At 34.3% G+C, this 23,294-nt stretch overlaps 2 protein-coding genes across 2 annotated transcripts in view; one reads left to right on the forward strand and one right to left on the reverse strand.

Moving 5' to 3' along the window:
- Window positions 1-1,658: 1,658 nt before the first annotated feature.
- PMCH (pro-melanin concentrating hormone) lies at window positions 1,659-2,993 on the forward strand. The gene is made up of 3 exons (XM_026083962.1): window positions 1,659-1,929; window positions 2,440-2,644; window positions 2,896-2,993. The coding sequence occupies exons 1-3, from the start codon at window positions 1,681-1,683 to the stop codon at window positions 2,943-2,945; spliced, it is 504 nt and encodes a 167-aa protein (XP_025939747.1). The 5' UTR covers window positions 1,659-1,680; the 3' UTR covers window positions 2,946-2,993.
- A 21-nt stretch (window positions 2,994-3,014) lies between these two features.
- PARPBP (PARP1 binding protein) overlaps window positions 3,015-23,294 on the reverse strand; it is a 51,438-nt gene continuing 31,158 nt past the window's right edge. Inside the window, exons 7-11 of the mRNA XM_026083961.1 lie at window positions 21,301-21,484; window positions 17,980-18,158; window positions 14,785-14,866; window positions 4,300-4,435; window positions 3,015-3,654 (exon numbers count right to left, since the gene is read on the reverse strand). Of these exons, the coding sequence (XP_025939746.1) occupies window positions 3,323-3,654; window positions 4,300-4,435; window positions 14,785-14,866; window positions 17,980-18,158; window positions 21,301-21,484 (913 nt within the window). The 3' untranslated portion in view covers window positions 3,015-3,322. The remainder of the gene's footprint in view (window positions 3,655-4,299; window positions 4,436-14,784; window positions 14,867-17,979; window positions 18,159-21,300; window positions 21,485-23,294) is intronic.

A 23,294-nucleotide genomic window follows, 5' to 3' on the forward strand; every position in this document is an offset into this window, starting at 1 on the left:
AGAGAAATATGCACAGAATCTTGCAGAAATGTGCCAGGCTAGATGCTAGCCAGTCTCCAGAGCATAGATATTCAGTGAATTATAAGTTGATTACTTTTTGTTTGTTTAAAAGGCAATATTGCTCAATTCCCTCATTTTCTCCTTTCCCAAAGTTCTTTGTTCTATACTCCCTTGTTATTCCTTTCTTTCCACTGTTGCAAGTGCAAATAAACTCCATGAAGATTGTGCTTTTAGGCATTAACAGATATGATTACATAATTCAGACCAAGAAGAGACATCTGTAATTTTGAAGCATGCCTGAACCTAAATAGCTGGACTGGCACTCAAACACATAAATCAGAGTTTTCATTTTTCAGGATTGTAATGGATATAAAGACAAAATGCATACTTGCTGTCTGAGACTACCATTGATGTCTAGACTATTAAATATTAGTTTAGTTTTCTCCATCATACCACATCAGCAGTAGGTGTCAGTGAAGACCTTGAGAAGATAAGTACAAAAAAGAGAACCAGTGCAAGAAACCATTACTACTACTAAAAAAAAAAAAAAGAAAAAAAAAAGAAAAGTTTCTAGTGGATGAAAGTACAGAGGAAAAGCAGGAAATGCAAAAAAGAAAGCAAGAGGTAGGGAAGCAAGGGGGACAGCTGCTCTTTCTGCCTAGTCAGTTTCTTGGTCAGTTTCCAAGAGGTTTGCCCTCACTAGCAGGATGCTTGGTCTTGATTCTGTGCATTAATCACAACGGTTGAAATAAACATGAGTTTAGGGATTGGAACCAGCTCAGAGGCACACAATCACTGAATAAGGTGGCGTGCATCACTGACATTAAGAGATTAGCTAGATTTGAATTGGTCTCATTTGCTTTCCTGATGAAGTAAAAAAGCATGTTATGCAGAAACTCTACATTTCTTTCCACAAGATAATAGGTAAGCCTTCAGAGCCTTTTCTAATGAAAAGCTGAAGTTTCATTTTCTTTCTACATTCTTAGCAAACATATCTGACTATATAATATTTGTAGCTGGGTAACATTTTACTTTCAGAAAGAAAATGCTGACAAATATAATTATTTGGGTGTTAATAAGGATTTCTAGAGATGGGCTCTTTGCACAAGGTAACCTGACAGAATGGACACAGATATAAAAATTAATGACTTCGGCTCTAACACAGTAGTACTCCAAGCCACTGTTATGTTTCAAGTATTTCAACTCTTCGCTAAATCCATTTTGTTTAAGTACTATAATAAGTTAAGATTGACACCTTTACAACAGTCTTGCTTACTTAGGTAAATTAGTTCTTTTTCTCAAATTGCCTTAAACGGAAATGAAGCTTTATAAAGAACACAAACGGACATTACTATTTCTTGTGAACTTTGCTATACTGATCCATCAGAAGGAACTATTAATCTGTACTGTTCTAAAAACATACAAAGAAACAAATTATCCATGCTGAAGAAACATTTAAGTAGTTCTAAACAATATATGGGATTAAAAGGATTATACAAAAGGTTACTCTCTTTAATATGAGTCATTTAAAAAGAGTGAACTCATCAGCCATTGAAGTAGTTTCCATTCACTCTGTAAAATATATAAAGCAGGTACAGATGTACAGCATGTTAGTTTACAGCTGAAGCTCTTAAAATTTGAAAACTGCTTAACTTCTATGCAAACATTAAGTAACCAAGAATGTGTATCTCATCATACATGTTAATACTCTCTCTTTGTCTTTTTTCTCAAGGTTTTCTAATCTCAGTGTCAAAATCTCTGCAAAAGGTAGAAGATAAAGATATGTTGCTGAACACATTTAGTCTAGGAAGAACTCTTCGAAATGGAGATAGAAGAGAAAACAGAGGAGCTACACCTTTGCTCAAGCATTATAAGACTGAAGACAGTAGCTTTTTGGATGAAGAGGAAGACAGAAACTCAAAGTTCTTTGTGAGTTTTCAGTTTTACATGCTTGGCTTAATTGTAAAATGGAAGTTTTCTTTATAGTCCTTTAGAAGACAAGTGCAATAATTGAAAGCGATAACCTGGTGAAAACATACAAAATTCAATTCAGCATAATATATTCAAGGATGAAATTTTCAACTACAAGTATCTAATCCCAAAATTTGAAATAAGTAATTTAGGCACTTGAATAAAAGAAATCTGATTTTAATCAGAACTATAGGTAGTCAAAACCTGTGGGGGGAAAAAGGCCTATGTTTGTGTTTGTTTCTGCATGTCACTATATGCAACGACAGGTTTTCAACTTTACCAAATAAGAGATGCATATTATATTAACAGGTGCTTTACTGTAAAACCATTTTAGCCAAAGATGTAATGCAGGGCATTGCTTACATTTAAATGGTTATGTTCAATCCCAATACTTCCATTGATAATTTAAAAAGTCAACACAATTAATTAAAATTTTTAAAGATTAACTGCTACTCTTCCTTAAAACAGGACATGGGCTCCAGACTTGATTTCCTAAACCAAGGCATGGCAATCAACTTAGGTGCAAAGCAGCTACCTTATCTTGCACTGAAGGAAGCCATGGCTTTTCCAGCTGACACTGAAATTCAGAATATTGAATCAATACAGGAAAGAAGAGATACTGGGGATGAAGAAAATTCAGCTAAATTCCCTATAGGAAGAAGAGATTTTGACAGTAAGTATACTTTCATTCTTACACACAAATGATTTCATTCTTGTAAAGTGTAATGCAATATCTATACAGCCATTTGATAAAGGTTCTCTTAGAAACTACATGTCATATTTAGGATTTGCTAGGGCTGATGAAATGCTCTATTTTCAGTTTACATTTAATGTAATTTTTTTTTCCAGTTAACAGTATTTCCAGAGGCAATAAAGAATCCTAGTTCTTTTATGATTTAAACTTTCAGAATTTTTTTCCTTTAGTGCTCAGGTGTATGTTGGGAAGAGTCTATCGACCTTGTTGGCAAATCTGAAAACTACTGGTCTACACCACCTTCTTTGAAGAAGATCAAACGTTTCATTATGAATTTAATGTAACTTGAAGTTACTGTGTATTGCTACAAACTGTGTACTGCTACAAACATGCATCTACAAATACTTTCACATTGCAATGTAGAGGGAAACATGATTCACTGCCAAAAATAACTTAGCTGTAATTACTAATGATGTATTGTTACCAAAAATAAAGACATCTGCATAATCCAGATTTGTAAATATTTGTCTAATTCTACACAAGCAACTTTCACTTAGAGTATGAAGGGAAGCAATTCATGAATCTCACCTTTTTCTTGAAAAACTACAACTTCTGAAAAAAGTCAACATACCATGTATTTGAAAATAAAAACAAGACTTATAGTCGAAAAAAGTGAGTTAATTTTGCCTGACCAGCAATCAATTTATTCTTGACTGCAGTTCTGCTGCTTTTTCCTGCCCCACCAACTTTGCTGTCCAGTTTCTTCTGTGGATTGTTTGAAACCTTAGGTCTTTTAGCATTTTTTGGCAGAGATAGATCACTTTCCTTATCACAGATTATTTTGTCATTATTCAAATCCGTCTGTTCATTCTTGGAGTTTTTGTTTCTTGGCTGACAACTCAGTTTTCCCATTTCTGTTTTACTTCTATTCCGGTGAACATTTTCAGAAATAGTTCCAAGCGCTGGTATGTCAAGACATGAATTCATACCTTGTCATGTAAAAATATCAAAAAAATATGGGAAGAAATAAAAAGTTACCTGGGATTGTTTGTCCTTTTTCTATCACAGGACTGTCATGTGATTTTTATCACAACTAGTGCTTTGTAAATAAAACAAAACTACTCTGGTCATTACAGTTACATTTGCTGTTTGTTAATCAGTTAATCAGTGTACTGTTATTTTCAAGTGACATTGCTCAAAAACATACAATACCAAATACCTTACAGAAGTAGATTATTAACCGTAAGATGTTGGGAAGGTTGCTTAAATTGTTTAAAAATTATATATATGATACAGCTTACAGTGGATAGGTAAAACAAATGATTTTTTTGAATGATAAAAAATAAATTTCACTTAACTTTTGTGGAATAAGAAAAAATTGCACGAATATAAAGTTTTCTTTTTAACCTTATGATGACATCAATGCACCTTTCAAATGGAATTATGTTTTCAAAGCATTAGCATTAAAATTATAATGCAAAGACATTCGACTGATCATAGGATATTCAAAGCAATGAAACATGCCTGTTTTTTTTCTTGAAAAACATTTATATTTGAGTTTTACTAAAGTTTACTGCGATAACATCTGAAACATTAGCTATGACATTCACTTATTCAATCCTAGCACAGCTTACCTGCGAGAGATTCATCTTTTAAAAGTTGCTTTGGTGCAGGATGTATGCTACTTTTGAGGAAGTGCTGACCCTTCCTTTCACTCAACGCATCTTTATATGTACATGCAAACTGGGATTTGATTGAAGGTTGCTTCATCTGCAAGTAGTGATTGGTATCAGCTTTAATTATTTACAAGAATTAAAACAGAATGTCTGTCAGATTAGTGAAATAAGTTTCCTTTCTTCTGTCTCATGTTTATAAATCACCTAAAATACCAGAAAAATAAATACACTCACATCAAGTATTTAAATAAATTGTTCATACATTTACAAAGGATAAAGGCTTTCTAGAAATAATTACAGAAGAATTCTAAAATAAATTTTTAAATATATTTTCATCTCTTGTAGAAAGTTGCATATAAATTTTTAAAGTTTCATCCACCTAAGATTTTCTGTCAAAGTTATCTCCCTCTTTTGATATACTGTAGACACTACCATTTTGAACAGCTGTCATAGCTCCTACAGTTATCATATTTCTACAGGCCATCATCTTTGAAATGTCTGTTCATAAATGCCAATTATAGGATAAGTCTCCCAATCCAATCAATGTATATACAGAGGAAAGCATACTATCAACACAAAGAAATGATAAATAGTATAAATTAAGCTTCAATATACCTAAATCTAAAACTGAAATATAAAAATATTATTTCAGCTCTCAGGTAAATTTTGGATTTCTCATTTGTTCAGAAAATAAAGCCAGCTCCATACTGAATGCAAAGGTCAGGAGAAAAATTCTCTACATGTACTGTTCTGCACATTTTTCAAAATATATCCATATAGCCTAAGTTACCAGAAGTCTACAGTATTGGAGAGCACTACTATATCTAGTTCTGCATGCTCATCTCCACCTACTAGTCTCTGAAGGAAGAAGCCTAGCCCCATATCACAGCTTAAACAAAATGTGTAGATCAGCTACAAAAATTAAACAAAAGTTATAATATAGCTTTTATATCCATAGTTCCTGGAATCAATGGTTCCAGGTTCAAATTTCTGCAGTCTACACTTAAGTTACAGTTTCTCCAACTATTACATCATAGAATTTGAGGGTCAAGCTTTGTCTTTTCTCACTAATTTATCACAAATACAGCAGATTATGTGAAATAAGTTCTGCACTCCATTTCATTTGAAAGTCTACTAAATTATACAAAAGAGATTGAGAGGTATGGTGTAGAACAGAATACCATGTATTAGAATTTCTAGCTAATAACTCTATTAAATGTCACAAGTAAATTCAAATAAGTTTGAGCTAAACTGGTGCCTCAGTACTAATACTAGGAAAAACAAAATGTAAGAAATGTTGTTATTAGAGAAATACTGCTTTTTAAATATACAAAGGGACTAGCTTTGTGGAATAAGAGGATTACTGCCACTTTCCAGATTAAAAAATTTGCAGTTTGCAGTATACCAGTCAACTTTTCTTAACAGAAGCCTGTTTAAATCTTATAGTTCAGGCTTGACCCTTATAGATTTTTTTGTTCCAGAAAAATCTCAGGTTTAGACAGAATGACAGAAGACAACACATTCCCAAAAGTCTGCTTTCACAGGGGTCTTCACCCACCAAATTCACTGTCACAGCTTATGCCACTTTCATCAGATACTGCTTTCATCCATATAAGCCAACAGACTCTAGCTTTTTATCATTAAGATGCAACCTGAGTATCTCTGCATGGCGCTGCAGTTGGCCAGTGAACAAACCTACAATCTTTTCAGGGGGAAAAAGAAAAAAAAAAAAAAGATTTATTCACAAAAATGTAGTTCTTTTCTCTATGACTTAATATGCCTGTACAAAACAGTCTTACTTAAAGCTCAGTATGACCTTCAAGAATTAGAAAGGCCCAATTTTCCCAACTGTCAATCACTCCCAAACTAATTTCTCTGTGCTAGGCAACAGCCTGAGAAAGGCAGAATCCATAGAGAGAACTGGTCAGCATTCTTCTTAACAATGCTATTGTTCTCTAAGGGTTAATCTCCTACGCATTGACCACATTTATCATAAAGTAAGACCATATATAGACATTTATTAAGTTTTGTATGCTGCAAGTTTGTATCTAATCTCTCTGAGTCATTAACTGTGTTTATACTCTTTTCAGAAAAATGTTTTGAAGGATAAATAAGCTATACCCAGAGAACCATAAAAGTAATTCAGATTAAGCGCAACTCAAACCTAGTTTAAATAAACTTCATCAACATCCTAGGTATACAATTACAATATGCAGAATACAAGGGGCTTTAATTTCTTTAGCTTAAGGCCACAGTAATACTAAATAAAAATATTTTCCAATATTTTCTATGTTCCTTCAATTCTTTATCTTGATCCTTTAAAATTCACTCAATTCTTAACTATTGTTCAGCAAATGTCACACATTAAAAAAAACTATGCAACAATAACTTGCACACAGATCTATCACATGTTCTTCATATTGTATAAGGCAAATAAACTATAATTTGTGCTGAACTGATAAAGATACAATAAACAAAGAATATCAAATCTGGGCAAGTAAGCCTGTTCATTACCATTTTATAACCAACAAAAGCATTCAGTTGTGTTTTGGGGCATCAGGATTTCTTTTCACCCAAGGTCACTTCACTAAGCCAGTTTGCAGAGATTAGAGTATGTGGAGTCAGAGGACAGAACTCAAGCTCAAGCACTGAAAAGCTTGCAGCACAACAAACACATCTGTCTTAAGTTCCACTTCACTGAAGCTTGAAATATGCCTCAAAACTTAACTCTCCATTGCATCACATGCCATTTAGTCATTTACAAACAACATGCAAAGCTGTAGCTGTTAATACAGCTGTTTCAACTGATGCTAGTACTAATCTAAAGGGCATACGTGAATGCAGAGTGCAAGACTATGTAAATTTGTTGAAGCAGTCAAACTTCCCAGCTGCTCTTGGAATGTATTTGTTAGTAAGACAATTATATTACATTGAGTGAGTTAACAATAAGAAAATCTAAATAGCCTGAAAGCAGAAAGAGAACACAAGGCCAGTGCTGAATTAAAAAGTAAAGTTCTCTGTATTGTTTTTAAAGAAAAAAAGAACAACTTCAAATGTGATTGAAGCACATATAATGAAGCCTGTCAACAACTTGAAATAGCTCTTAAACACCAATTCCCTGAACTCTGCTGATTTGAGGGCCTCACCACCAACATCCCAATGACCCACAGCTCCGGGAAAGGGAAATGATGTTGGGAGCTCAACTTGCTAATCAAATAGTTGCATACAAATGGTGTAAAACAAAGTCAGGCTTGCTGCCCCCTCTCCTCTTCACAAGAGAGTGTCATTGCTGTTATTCCTATGTAAAGAAAGAGTTTCTCCTGCGTTTCAGACAAAGGGGTTCACTGTTAACACTCTCCAGCTGGGAGAAAGTACAATAGAATAAAAGACATCTTGTGTTTCAGTGCATGTAGGTCAGTTAGTGGACCTAATGAGTAGATTAAGTAGCACATTCTCCCATCCTGACTTTTTTTTTTTATCTAAAAAGTTTCAGTTGTTTGAAATGTGAATATAAAACATTCGCATTTGTATGAAATATTAATGGTGCATGCTCTATTTATTTCTAAAAGTTAGTTGATAATCTATTCCAGATCTCCTTCCAGCATCTGCATACAGACAGTACTGCCAACATTTAGTCAGTAAGAATGCTCAGATTGGGTTTTTATACACTGGAATGGCATAATAGAATTTGAAAACCTACATCAGTAACAACAAACATATGTTTTTATTTTCCAGCCAAATAATTAGAGTACTATTTGGAAGAGGAAAAGAGAGATAAAAAGGAAGAGAAAACTTCTCTTCTCCACCCTTACCCCTGTTCTTTTGGAAAAAATAGGAAGGGTAAACTGAAAGAGAAATTTTAAAAAAAGGGAAGGGAGCAGAGAGGGAAGAGAAAGAAAACAATAAGTGGTAAATGTCATTGCCAAACCAAAGTATCACGTTATTCAAACACAAAAAATTTTCTGGCTAATAGCTCAGGTAAGAGTGAGCTTTTACTGTACCAAATCTATCAAAATTTTTAGCATGACATTGTACCAGTCTCTCTATATCCTAAATTAACCTACTACTGTTTCAAGAATATTCAGCCTTGAATCACCTCATTATTTGGTTTTGAGCGCAATCAAAACTCACAGCTAGAGATCCTAGGAAAATAGGTTAGAGGTTGTGTAGAAACAGAAATGGTATTTTCCACACAAGCATGGTTTATCAATTAACTGGCATTTTTAAAAAGCAATAAAGTCTGTCTCCAGATTTTGTGCTGAACTTTTTCTCCCATCCCCCTTTCTCATCCAGCTAGTCATTTTTTTTGGCACGCTCCATAAACTTTGAAACAAGCAATCAGTTTCGTGTTCTCCATAATTCTATTCCACTTCGAAATAAACATTTCTTGCTACAGTAGACAAGACTACTACCCGAGGAAGATTGCTTTCTCTATTACTGTGAAGCTTCTCTTCACAAGTATAGTGGTCATACAGAAAAATCTTGTTAACTTCCTGTTGATAGTTTTCCAACTCACAATTTATTTGTACTGGAATCACAAATAGGCAAAACAATTCTCTCAAGCAACAGCATTTTGGGAACTAAACAATGAAGAATAACAGCAGTGCACAAAGCTAGATATTAAGTCATTTTATATAGGCATGATCAAGTCACATGAGAAAGGCAGACTGGAATTTTCTGCTTTGTGGACCTTTTTTCTTGGAAGAATTTCCATACACAGTAAAATTACAATGAACTTCAAACTTGCCAAGATTTGGTAGAGCTCCTTAGCCATAAATTCTTTAAAAAGTAAAACTACAGTTATGTTCCCAATTGGAGGAAAATAGTACCATATAGGAAAGGTTTTCTCCAGGTATATTAAGAAAAAATATATACGCCAAACTACTGAAAAGTCCTTACAGCTGTTGTGGGACAAATATGTTAACAATGCAGCACAACTTTGAAAATAATATTACATTTCAATGCATCAAAAGGCCAAAACAATCCTAAATTAAAAAAAAACAAAAAACAGTTACTGTCTCATACACTGTACGCTCACAGTCTAATAGCTTTTGTTCCTTCCTTCTCTACTCCTAAATATTCTGTTTCACTCAACCCCACTAGCTCAGTTACAGTATTTCACCTACAACTAGACACTTCAATTAAATCTTTTCTGGTGCAACATCCAAAGAAGAGATAAGATGATCTTTACTACACAAAGTGTTTGTTGTCTTAAGCTGCTCTAGCACCTAATCAAAGCAGGTGACTGCAACAGCCCTCCATCCATTCCCCTCTCACACCAATAAACAAATATTTATATACCCCACTGACATCAGCAAAAATAAGTCAAATAATGGGGTACCTACCCACTTCAAATTAACAGAAATAGGATTCAAAGTATCAGACATAAGGTTGGATTAATCCTTTTTAGGTAAAAATACCTCTCCTGCCCAGTTAAGCTTTCTATATTTTTATAAATCAGAAAGGAGCAAAGAGGACAACTGGCAACAAATAGAGGCTTAAGTTAATAGATGTCCTGTAGACCTTTCTAAATTAAAGATCCCTTCCACAAAATACCATTCACCAGAAAAGGCTTCCCTATAACTATATATAGCAAATTGAAACATGACCCATTTCTAATTTTCCTCTCAAAGGAAGATGAAATGAAATTGAGTTTCTCTTTATTACTCTTACCTGCTTTTGCTGGAGGGGATGAAAAGGTGGAACATGCTAGTTCCCCAAACTTCTTCCTCTTCAAGGGATAAAGAACGATAGCTTTGCCTCCTAACAAATGCCTTTATAGTTGGGTGGTCTTTCTGCATATCTCTTCCAATATTTAACGAGCAATGAAAGATGAAATATTTCTTTCTGTGTCTTTCACCCTTGCCCTGAATTTCAAAGCAGCTATGGGGCTGACATTTTCCAGAAAGTACTACATTATTCATCATGCTTTCACTCATACTTTACTGGCTCATTAATCTGAAGTTTGTTTTGGCACAATGGAAATACCCACAGATTTATTTTATTTTTAAACATGAATTCCAATTCATAGTTACCTGTTTATTTTGTCCACTCTCCATATTTTTAAGTTAGATATTAAACACACAGGCATGACATTGTGCCCTAGGTTTAAATATTATCAATCTGCAGTCCTCCACATAACACTGTGGATGCGAGAGATCAGTTCCTGTCATGGAAGGTGGAAGCATAATGATTTTTTAATATAGTGAAGTGCCCCATTCTCCTTTTACTTCCTAGATTTTCCTGGATTTCTGTATTCAACACATCCTCTTGATGGGACTCAGCATAGAATCAAACTAATCATCATTACTGTGTTCCCTCCCACCTCCCCAAATATCATGGAAAAGGAGACTTTTCCAGGACAAGTTCTAATGAGAGATCACGACTTTTTCCTACAGGCTACCATCTAACCATACATCAATCCATACATCATACTGCAGACTACCATCTAACCATATCAGGCAGCAGGAAAAAAGGTCCTTAGGACAATTTTATGGAACTTACATCACATACTGTATCAGAAACTTCTCAGAAGAATCACTGATGTTGAGAAAAAACATCAAGCCACTACTGACTTATTTGAAATTTATGTATGGTATCTCTTCCCAGACAACGATACTAAGAATTGTTTAAAAATCATGCATAACATAACTTAGAAGCGTGAATTTTATGAGAAACCTTTACACATTTTAAGCCAGTTGTCTGAAAAAAACAGGGAAGACTAGTGCTGTGTGTAAGAAGGTGATAAACATTACTATAGCACTTGAGAGCTATGGTCACAGACAAGGAATTCATTGTGCTAGATGCTGCACATTAAAGACAGAACAAAACCAAATGATTTCTACCAAGCGACATTACAATCTAAGACAGGAAATATATGGATTCATAGAGAAAGTAACCCAAATTAGTTATTATAATGAGCATCTGTCTCAATATATAAAGCACATAAGTTGGGTTTTTTTTTTTTTGGGGGGGGGGGTGCCGGGTTGATTTAAAGGCATTGAAAAAAGTTTTAAAGGAGGATAATGTGTTCTGCAGGTGTCTATGGGAAATCTCTTCAACCATAACAAACAGGATCAAATGGACAAAGCTGAAAGAGCTAGTCTGAAAATTAACAAATGAACAACGAAAACTGGTATTGCAGGCTGAATGTGAGTAAGGACAGATATCTCAAAGCTGCAAATCAGATGTAATCAATGGAGTTGGGATGGATTAAAACAAATAGCTAATATCTGCTACAGCTTAAAGAAACAGATTGATATACAAACAGAAGAGTGACATTTAATATGTAATCACTTGGAAAATAACCTTTTGCACAGCAATCTTGGTGAAGAAAGACAGGCCAGAGTTGCATCTATCAAGTCCATGAGAAATATAAGGCAGTAATCAAAAAGCAAGATGAACCTTTAACAAGTTATAGCTGAGTGGACAAATGGATAGAGAATACATTCCAGTGGTGCTATGCAGCAACTGTGTCATATTATATAACCTTAATACAACGAAGGAAAAAAAATAAGATAGGATACCATCCTCAATGCTAAATGTACCAAGAAAGATGGAACTAGGAACTCAAATTTAACCATACCGGCTCAAGATCAAGAGTTGGCCATTCACAGGAAAGTATAGAAAAAGTCATTAAAGATGTTAGTTTGGACAGAAGAGACATTTAGGTTAGGTGTAGATTTGTGAACTGTTCATATAAAGATAATAGCTGAATTTGTGGATGTATTTATACACAAAGAAGGTACAGAAAGAGAAAAAGAAGGGAAACAAAGACAAGGTCCTATAAAGTCTTCATAAGAAAAAGAAAGAAAAAAACAGAGGAGAATCACGCAACCGACTGTAGAGATTATTGGAAAGGTATAAAGACAACCAGGAAAGGACAAAATCATGAAAGTCAAAGACAGTCAATGTTTCAAGAAGAAAAGCAGGGTTTTCTATGAGAGTGGAGATCAAAGATGAATATTCAGAGTACTAGCTCTGAGTTTCAGTTAGAAAACATTTACTAGTTATTTGGCAACAGCAATTTTAGTGGACTGCAGGAAAAGCAAGACTAAAGTACGCATGGGAACACCAGAAGAATAACTCCAGACTAACAGGACTACAGTTTAGTTTAGATTGCAATGTTTGGCTTAAACACAGGAAAAGAGAATTAAAGACTATGTGAAACATTCAGGCATCATATCCTGGGTAAGAGGACTTTCTATGCTGACATATCATTGAAGACCATTTACACTGTGAACTGTATGAATTTTCTTTTCACTTTTTAATATGAGGCCAAAACATCTCAAGATGTTTTTCCAATTCCATGATGTTCTTTGTCTCTCTAGTACAATAGGGTGTGCTGGAAGAAAGCCATGAAGAAGAGTGATGATTACAAGAGGCAGTTCAGCCTCAATATTGCTCTAAGATATATCAGATATGTAGCTCCAAGAAGTCTTTCACAGTTTAACACATTAGTCACACATAATTTACCATTCCCTTTGCTAAAGTAAGAGAAGAGTCAGCCATCACAGATTTAATCTACAAAAGATAACACTTTAGACAAGCTTTACAGTCTAAGATGCCAAAGAAAGTTTAGAAGGGCCAACAGAAGTCTTTAGACTTGTTGCTTGTTCACTCTGAATTTTGGTTTTCATAAAATGTCTTTGTATTAGGCACCAGACAAGCATCAAAGTCAGTTTTAGAAGTTGTTTGAAAGACCTCAGAAATTATTGTCTAAAAAACCCTAGATGTTTCATTCTATTTTGCTACAGCCCCATTTTGTTTCAACAATCTTGGTGAAACAAGGCTAGGATGAGAGTTCCACAAAAGATAAGCTCTTGTACTGTGTTAACAAGGCACACAGGAGTCACAGCACCCTTATCAGAGTCCAGCTCTACAAAAACAGCACAGGAAAGCACCACCATGAATCTTGGCATTACAGTACAACAGTTCCTGCTCCTGAAGTAGAACTCATTCAATTATTCAGACCCTTTGACAAGAACTACCATAAATGCAGAAATTTTCTATGGGAGGTAATCTCATATTTTTGATTAGCAAAGAAGTGCTTTCCAAACGAGTAAAAATGGTTTCATAACATGAATCAGCCTCAAGATTTGTATTTTTGATAGTTTGTGCTGGAAACCTAATTCCTAGCCACCTTTGTAAGTTTCCAGAAAAGGTCTCGAATGTGGCAGAGATAATAAATTCTTTGTACTTTGATATTAACATAGTTTTCTTATCCAAATAGAGTCTCTGTAACTGGATTCATGAACAGCTATCTATTTCAATGTATTATACAAACAGTACATCACATTTGTGCTATTTGATGAATACAGCTGCAATTTAAATGCACTGTTTATAGCAAAACTAATGTCATGAAGGTCATTTGTTAGCTCCCATCTTTTCATAATTTGCATAGTAGTTTAAAGCTAAATTTTGCTCCGGTATTTACCATAACTAGTAACCCCCATCACAATGTTAATGAAACTGGAGTATATTTTAAAATATATTCTGGAAATAATGATAGAGCAATTCATTTTAATTCCCTTTAATGACTTTCTACTTCTCAGATACATAACATGTTAAAATTCCCTTCACCTTCAGTGGCAGAAAGACGCTTTTCATTGTGCTGTTCTAGGATTAACTCTGATGACTTACAACACCTCTGCTCTCTTCCTCATATATTAATCATGTTTGTGTTTTTAACCTGTTATCAGAACTAAGTTTGCAAAAACTAGTAAATAAGCACTTTTATGTAACTCTCTGTTGAAAAGCTGTGGAAGATACGACTTCTCTCTTTCTATAGTCCCAACACAATACTGAAATTTGACTATTAAAAAAAAAAAAAAGAAAAGCCTTATGTGAAATGCAGTACAAGACACTGCAATTTTCAGGAATATTAAAGATGTTCCTTTAATAAAAGTGTAGTGTCACTTACAATCCCAACATGCTGCTGCAATGTTCTATTTCTTCTAAAAAGTAACAAGCATCTGCACTAACATGCTTTATTTTCTTGTTCACTGAGAAATGTTACGGAAATGTCTTAGGTGTGTGACAAATAAAAAAACCTGAAAAAATACATTAAAAAAAAATCATTATTGCACTTTGAGAATGCCAATATTATCTGAACTAAAATTAGATGCCTGTATTCAGGGTTTGTTTTTTTTGTTTGTTTTTTTGCTTTCACATAACATCAATTTTATTTTTACAGTTCTGAAATACACAAATTGTTATAGATTAACTCAGTGTCTTCATTAAGATACCTTCATTAGTAAATACTTTTGAGTAAGTTTAAAGCCTTTTTGGGGGGGGTATTAGATATTTTCATTCATATTACATCAATGTGAGTTTAATCACAACTACACTTTATCTATGGAGTAGCTTTTAGCGAAGTATTTGAGAATTTTAGCATTATTATTTCAGTATATCCATAAACACGTATCAATTTCCATTCAGTACCTTAATTTTTTTTTCATCCATCAATTTCTGAATACGCTGTCTAAGAGGTTTTGGAGATGTTCCCCTGGATTGTACTGGAGATCTATATTAAAAAGAAGTAATTAAATCACGTGAATGCAATTAGTTAAGAAAAATAAGTGCCATATCAAGCTCTTCAGAAACAGGAAGGAAAGGAAGCTAAATTCATCTCCCTCCAGCCTTACTTTTTCTCCCCTCCTAAGTAACCACATGTACTTTGACAACTGAGGACAGCATAATGAAACCAGACTTACAGTTTCAATTACTGGTATCATTTTACAGTTTATGTTTACAATATTGTAATTGTGCAACCACAGTGTTATTCTTTGCAATGCTGGTGGTGAGTTACCAAGTCACCATTCTACCTCCACCCCCTTGAACAGCATCTGGTTGACATCCAGAATAATTTTCCTCCTATTTACATACTTTTCAATAGAAGTATTCATACAACCAACTGAATGCTTCCACTTTCCTATATTTCAGTATGTGAATAGTTGCATACATTGATGAAAAAATCTGATGCATATAAAAGGGCTTTTTTGCTCTTGAAATAAAAAGATCTAATCTGTGTTTCTGTAAACAACAACTTCCAAGTTTATCCTCACAGTAGGCCAGTGTGCATATGAACACAGTTGCTTCATTTCAAAAGAAACTTTGTAGGTGCCTCAGTAAAAAGTTTGTTCTTTATTTTATTTACTTCCATTTTTCTGTGGTGCGAAATTTCTGTAGCACCTTACAAAGCTTTTGCCATTTAAATTGACAAATATGTAACTTCTCTAGTTCATCATGCTTCCTTCTGTTTTTCTCTCATGAGTCCTCTTTGAAACCCATAACAACAGAATCCTCTGCATCCCATTTTTTCAACATCTGATTTACCCAATCTAAAAGTTTATTAAGACAAATGAGAGTTAAAAACAAGTAAAAAATTCTCTGAACTGCCAAATTTTAGGAGAAGAGATGCTCTAATTTAACCTCAGTCTTCATCTGAAAAGTAACAATGACTCTCTCAAAATGACCAGATCCCAGACAAAACTGGCCACAAACTTTAAGCATATCTTGGGATTCTCAGTAATTAACTCTCTAGAGACAACAGATAGTAGTTATTGTTTTATGGTTTTTGATCACATGGTAGTTACTTTACTGTTTGTGGATTTTTCACAATACTATGTGATGTGATCAACTATCTGATACACAAAACCTTAAATTAGCAAAAAAAATTTGAAAAACACTGTGAAGTTTACTGCCAAATGTACTGCCATTCATCCTGTAAACTGTTCCAGATTTATTATTAACAATATAGATCGTCCAAAGATGGAAAGCTTTGTAGATCAAGTATTTGAGAGAGAAGCATTAATAAAAAAAAGTGCTGTACTTCAGAGGTGCCTGTACTTCGGGGAAAAACAAAGCAACACCTCAAACACCATTCTATATAATATTAAGACGTTCAGCACATGCAAAGCAATTGGAGCCACGGAGTAAGTCTGCTATAGACATGTAGAACATTAAAATATTTGACAAAAATTAAGAAAAGATATTAAGTTTGCAAATTTCCTTATTTCATCTCAGTTTTTGCAAAGTTTTTGTTTCTCCTAAAACAATTATTTAGGATCATAAATTCAAAACTTTGAATAAATTACTTCTAAATTGATATTTTTAATTGCAATCACACAAACCTTATTAAATATATGATATACTGGAAAATAAAAACTAAAATCAAATTGACCACTAAGATATATTAAGGAAAACACATGAATTTGTTTAAATTATAATATAAATTCCCAGATATCAGTACCTCCTTACATCTAAAAGGAGAAGATTTTAAATGAAACAAACAATTTATCCATATGGGGAAAATTCAAGAAAACTAATTCAACTGAAAAATAAAATGAGTTAAGTAATACTAAAACGCTCAGTGGGCACTCTTATTCAAAGATAAGTCATTTTAAATCCATTTCAAATTAAAAAGAGCTGCTTAAGAAGACAAATCAAGATCTCTAGCTCTAAATAATAGCTGTGCTTAATTCAGAAAAAAAACTCCCACAAACTCAGGTGGGCCTTGAGTCCTTTCACATAGTACATTAATCTAAATTGATAAAGCTTTTTTTCATTCTGATGAAAACACATCCAGAGCATGGTTTATTAAAGAAAAAATTTTAAAAGTAATTTGAAATTAATTTTCCTGAAACTCAAATAATGGAAGAATAAGAGAGACTGAAGGCATGGTTATTTTAATCTTGTTACATAATGAAATAGAAATGCATAGCTACAGCTATCCATAAATATTTGGGACATGAAAAAGCATTCCTCAATTAAAAAAAAAAATTAAAGGGTTATCTAGAATTCTTATTAGTAAAATTAATTGTCTTCAATTTTATTAGAATGTGCTTGTTCCTTTGGTTTCATGAAAAATGAAGAACTGTAAGTAGTATGGAATCCCTAAGTTCTTCTACTTTTGGGGTCCTGCATCTTCTAGCTTAGGACCCATACACACAGGTGATAACATTCTTTAAAAAAAAAAAAAAAAGAAAAAAAAAAAGAGTAATCTACTATTGCACAGTAGCTTAGGTGCTTTAATCTTCTGTATTGCTAAAGGCCTTATAGCTGCAACCCTCTTGCCTGCTCTCCACTCACAGCTCTCTATCTTTTCACCCAAGCTGCTGGGGCAGTGTTTTCAGAGATTCTGGGGCAGTATTTTCCCCTACTGCTTTCACTCCTCCTTCCCCACTTTTCCAGTCCTCTGGTTGTAGCCTTTGGTTTATGTTAGGGAACCCAGTAAGGTGTGTGCACAGAGCTCAAAATGCACCTGGTCATGCAGCCCCTGCCCTGTTCAAAGCATGCTCCAATCAGCACTAACAGCACAGTAAACAGGGAGAACCAAGAGCAGGTTTGAGCAAGCCCTGAGGAAAACTGTATAGTTACTCTGAGAAAAGTATTATTGGGGAACCAACTGCTGCAGTGCAGAGGATGCCCAGGAGAGGATACTTGTCTGGTTGCAACTCTGGTTGCTTCTCTTCCCACCTGGTCCCAGGAAGAGCTCTCCTCCTCTCCTCTCGCTCTCCTCTCTCTCCTTCTCTCTCCTCCCCTCCCATCCCTCCTCTCTCATATCAATGGTTTGTCAGTCATTCAGTACAAGGTCCTTTCCAAAAAAACAAAACCAAAATACCTTCCAGTACTCACCTGAAGAGTGTCAAAACAGAGGTAATTCCAAACAAACTTAAGTTTTCATCATCATATAACAGTTCTGTTTTATTTTGGGTAGGAGGATTGGCAGCTTCTTCATCCAGAAGAACTAGTAAGACCTTTACAGTATCTCTGCCACAATATACAGTGCCATGGTTTATGGAATGTAATTTTGGCTGAAAATAAATAAAATTAAAAGGAACATACAAGAGGAAAAGTCAATAAGCCAGACTCACCTCCAGAAGCAACCTATACCACCAGAAGGTGCAAGAATCCCCTCCTCCCTTTTCCCAGTAAACATTTATGGAGTAATTTGCTCATAGGGAAGTTTCTTCCTCATCTCAAGCAATTAGAGTTCAGATGATTGCCAGCTGGAGGCATAAACTCATTGCCAGCTGGAGGCATACACTGAAGAGCAAGTCACACAGATAAATATTCAAATCTGTGATGAAATCATGCTGCAGAAATTAATGTATTATTTCCTCACAACAAATTTGAGCGCTGGGGGGCACACAAGCACATTACAGTGAAGTCCAACTCCTCTGACTAACTGAATCTCCAAAAACAACTGGTTAAAAGTGAGATTTCCACCAAGATTTGACAAGAGAGGTACTTGGCACGACCACCTCGTGGTGGAACAGAATGAATTCCTCACGATTTTCCACAAGAATAAAGAAGTCCTTAAAGAAAATAATAATCCACATATGGAAATGCTCAATGCTACAGTGAGCAGCACAGATGTAGAACTTCATAGCCACTGTGGGACTGCAAGATTTGCAGAAGTTTGCTACATTTTTCTTTAAAAGTACTAGAAGTTCTGTAGAGCAATTTAGTCCTTAATATACAGTAGTAGATTAAAAACTACAGGCTGTCTTATTTACCCATACACAAAAACATTCAGTAGCCTAAATTTGTTCAGAAGGACAAGACAAGCAACAATCTACATTTAACTAATCAGTTAACTGCTTTTAAACATAGTCTTGAAAAGATCAAATTCTATTTTTCTCTCTATTAGATTACATCAATTAGCGTATGTAGCTTTCAAGAAACCATAGCAACATGTCACTCAGATACTATAAGTTATAATCAATAGCTAGAAATAGCAATTACAGAAATGGTTGTTACATAGTTTTACAGAATTGGCCTATTTCAGTACCATTTAATTTCCTCAAAATTTATTCTGAACCATTTCAGTCATTACATCACCACATTATAGACTTCTATAAAATGTCATGTGTGTCATGGTAAATTTTTGTCTTAATGAAAAAAAAAAAGAAATATGGCATTATCTTCACCGATTAAGTACAAAGCAAAAAAAACAAAAAAAACAAAAACAAAAACAACACACGCAGGAAAACACACACATAGAAAAACCAAACCCCCCAAACTTTAGAATACAACATACCCTCTTAATTGCCAAAAGATGACCAGAAACCTCACAACAGTGGCTTGGTATGCTGATCATGAAGCAAAACCCTATTGTCCAAGGCACCACAAAAACTTTGGATAAAATGACAATTCCTGCCACAAAAAGGTTGCTGCTTAAACTTAACTTCATGTTTCAAAATATTTTTTCAGGAAAACTGTTGATTAGTCTTTCAAGCGTAGTGACCATTAGCTACTCCAGACTATTCTGGTCAATTCCAGAAACGCTGACCAGATTTCATTTACAATAATAAGTTTCTCAGGAAGAAATTAATCACAATTCCTATTAGTCATTCATGCAGGCTTCACCAAAATGTAGTCCCTCCTCCTACATAATATAATTATTTTTTTCTAGAGCTCTGGATTCCTATGAGATAGATACTTGCAGAAAAACTGAGCAATGGTGGAAGATAAGTGCCAGAAGAAAAGAAAATATTTTTCCAACAAAGAAACTGTTTTCAGGTACATTGTATGAGGAAGCAGCCCTCTCAGTAGCTAGTGGAGGCATCATTTTCAGCTCTATAATTAAGATCAAATTTTAAATTTGCATTTAAAGAAATTATTCAATCTCTTACATATGAAAAAATATAACATCCTGTCAAAAACATAACTTATTCTGAGTACAGAATGATTTTTCTGAAAAATTACAGCATCAGAGTTTGGGGGGGGGGGTTTAAAGAAAAAAAAGCACCAAATTCTATACAAAAGTCGGCTCGGAACATTAGATTTTTGCTGTCCTATGGGATCTTAACAGAATAATACAGATGCTCCAAATTTCCTACATAGCTCAAATTCATTCTTAAAAACTTATGGAAAAAATATTTTGAAAATCATTAAGGGAAACCTATCTCTCTATATGCTTAGTAAAATCTTCCTCTACAGAAAGCTCCACCAAAATCTGTAAATTGATATCTAACATTTGTCTATATTCTGTCTTTGAGTGAACATTAGCTATCTCAAGCCAACCAGCACACCAGTCACATCCAGACTGTAAGCATCTCTGATGGCACTCAGTTACATCCATACTGTGGCAGATATGGTGGGTATGGACAAGTTTTTAAAAGTTTCCTAGACAAAAGATATACATGACATTAGCCGACATAATTTTATATATTGACAAATAATGTAAAACAAAATACTTAACCTCATTGGTGTTTTATCACAAAAAAAGGTCGTAATGCAAACCTGAGTAGACTGAAAGTACAGAAATCGGAAATAAAAAGCATGCATTCTGCTCTCCACTCCTGACTCTTAAAGAATTTAAAACTTTGATTCCTTCCCTAGTAGTAAAAGCATTAATTACAATAGTTTCATTGCTGTCTTGAAACACAAAAGAGAAACCTAAACTGATTTTTTAATATTATTACATCTTCCCCCCATATTTTATCATGTGTTGGACTTTTTTCACATTTAACTTTACTTTGAATTTCTTACCTTTAGATATCTGATTCTGAGTTAAAACCAATCTAAATTACCAATACACATTCTCAAATCCTAATTCCACTTTCACGGGGTTTTTTGTTCAGAAATTTGTTACAGTTCTACTGTCTTCAAAGTAGTGGCAAACCAGACAGTTATAAGTATTTACATCTAGAACAGCTGCAAGAACAAATTACATTCTGAAGAGTATATTATTTACAATTTTGATGTACTAAGTTTAGTTTAAATAAATCAGCTTTTTGAAATCCACACTATAATCCTCAAGTATCCAAGTCTTTCAACAAGTTAAAAACCACAGTGTAGAGGAAATAACACTGCTCGGAATTATTAGGAAAATACTATACTCCATTTAAAGTCCTTTAAGAAAAGAAAAATAAAACAACAATACAAAAGAAAGACATTTGCTTTCTTGTAAAGCTAAGTAGTAAAAAGAACAAAAGAAATCCCCATTACCCGTGCTGGACTAACTCCAGTGGTGCTGGCAGTCAAGACGTCATATTGTGAATCGATAATATTTTTAATCTTCAAATCCCAATCTTGTACAACTTCCTCTACCGCTCGACAGAAAGGATCCCCATTGCTTCGGCCTTTTATCAAATGCATCTTCACTGTTGACAGAATTCGCTCCCCTGCGATTCTGAAAATAGGCATGGGGTCATCTCCACATTAATCTTGGCACTACTTTAGTATACCCTATTAGCGTTGAACATAGCCTGTCTTCACAGTTAATCAAAACTCTTCAGAGAATAGCTTTGATCTTTTAAATTAAACAGCAGTGTAGAAGTATTGTCCAACATAATAGTTTACTAAAAAAATAAAGATTATGAAAAAGGTAATGAATTCAGCATTTAGTAATACTCTGAGCTACAAAATAAAATCAACTCTTCCATAAGAGTTGAAAGAAAAGTTCCTCCTTTAAACCTGTATGTTACTGTGTTGCTCATAAGCCATGAGTGTGAATGAAAGGTTTTGGCAGAACTCAGATTCTAATTTAACAACCTAGTAGTTTTTTTCAAGTCTTTTGTGCTTCAAAGTGCTTCAAAATATCAATCTGCTTTCAATTTTATTAAAATAGATAGCAATTAGACTAAATGAACCATTGCTATTTGCCATAAAGGCATATAGTATTAATCTCTTTTTTCATCAACTAGAAGAAATACCTACAGAAAAGATCATATACAAATATACTAGTTTAATTATGAAATGTTCATATAGTCTGACATCAAAATTATGCAGAATTGAATTTAATTGATACAGGGGCTCTATTTTAACTGTTCTAATGGAAAGATGAGAAGGCATTTATGAATGCAGCTAAACTATCAGTTTGGACTGTTCATTTCTTTTCATGGTCCTGTACCTTGGATCATCCACATTATGTGCATCATAGATTACTTTTGGGATTGCTTGTGGATTAAAACTACCAAGTCTCTCCCCAGCATAGCCCTGGAGCAACCAGCAGTTGTAGTAGTACAGAGGATGCTCCAATAGGTAATACAGAGAGAACTATATCATGTCTCATTCCCTCAGACTTGTAAGTCTCATATCATCTATAAAAATGAAATATGGTAGGCTGTCATGTAGACCTCTCATTATCCTGGGCATGTAAAAACATATCCATTCTTGAAGAATCACAAGAAAAACCAAAGTTCTTAGGCCCAAAGAATGGCCACAGGAGACCAAAATGAGCCCAAGGCCCATATGACAGTGTGCATTAAAATACCCCAGACCTGGAAAACAGGGAGAAGCAGTTTAATTCCAAACATTTTGCTGGCATCTTTCCACTCAGGGGCTGAAAATGCTGCCTTGAGCAATGCTACTCAAAATAAATAAAATAACTTAAAGCTTATAATGACAGTTAGCATGGTCACATCACAAGAAAGGAGAAAATAAGTGTTATGAGTGAATAATGTGTGGAAACAAACAAAACTAAAATATTAAATGAAGGCTTAAAAGAATCTAGAAGATATCTCCAGAGGGCAAAAGATTGAAATTAAGTAAGAGACTGTTTTACCACTACTTGTGTCTGGGCAAATAAGAAAGCATTACAAGGACACATTTTTTAGAAAACAATTTGTACAGAAAACTTATCCCTCCCCACCTCCCAAAAAAGGCAGAACTCCACATGTTGAGAAAATATACCCAACTGAAATTAGGAGACTGAGACAACACTTGGGAGAAGTATCATATAACATTTGCTATGTTGTTATAGGGCACCTATTTATTGCCAGTGCCGGAGACAAGATGCTTTGTTCGACAAGCACTTTTTCACAATTTTTTAAAAAAATGTAGATTCTGTGCAAGAACAGTAGAGACTCGCAAAAAACAAAACAAAACCAGTTTTCCAGTCACCACTTTCTTGACAAAAAATCTCCAATGCAGGCCTTTTAAACTTGTGATGCTAAGTTCAGCTAAGACATTGATTTCCTGTCAGAGCTGCTTGCCTTTTT

This window comes from Apteryx rowi, unplaced genomic scaffold (assembly GCF_003343035.1).
Source record: "Apteryx rowi isolate R43461 unplaced genomic scaffold, aptRow1 scaffold_62, whole genome shotgun sequence".
In the NCBI taxonomy this organism is placed as follows: Eukaryota; Metazoa; Chordata; class Aves; order Apterygiformes; family Apterygidae; genus Apteryx; species Apteryx rowi.

Bases quoted from the DNA above. Each gene is read 5' to 3' on its own strand.
- PMCH (XM_026083962.1), top strand. From the start codon at position 1,681: ATGTGTATCTCATCATACATGTTAATACTCTCTCTTTGTCTTTTTTCT. The intron at 1,930-2,439 runs GTGAGTTTTCAG...TCCTTAAAACAG, and splicing joins ACAGAAACTCAAAGTTCTTT to GACATGGGCTCCAGACTTGA. The intron at 2,645-2,895 runs GTAAGTATACTT...TTTTTCCTTTAG, and splicing joins AGGAAGAAGAGATTTTGACA to TGCTCAGGTGTATGTTGGGA.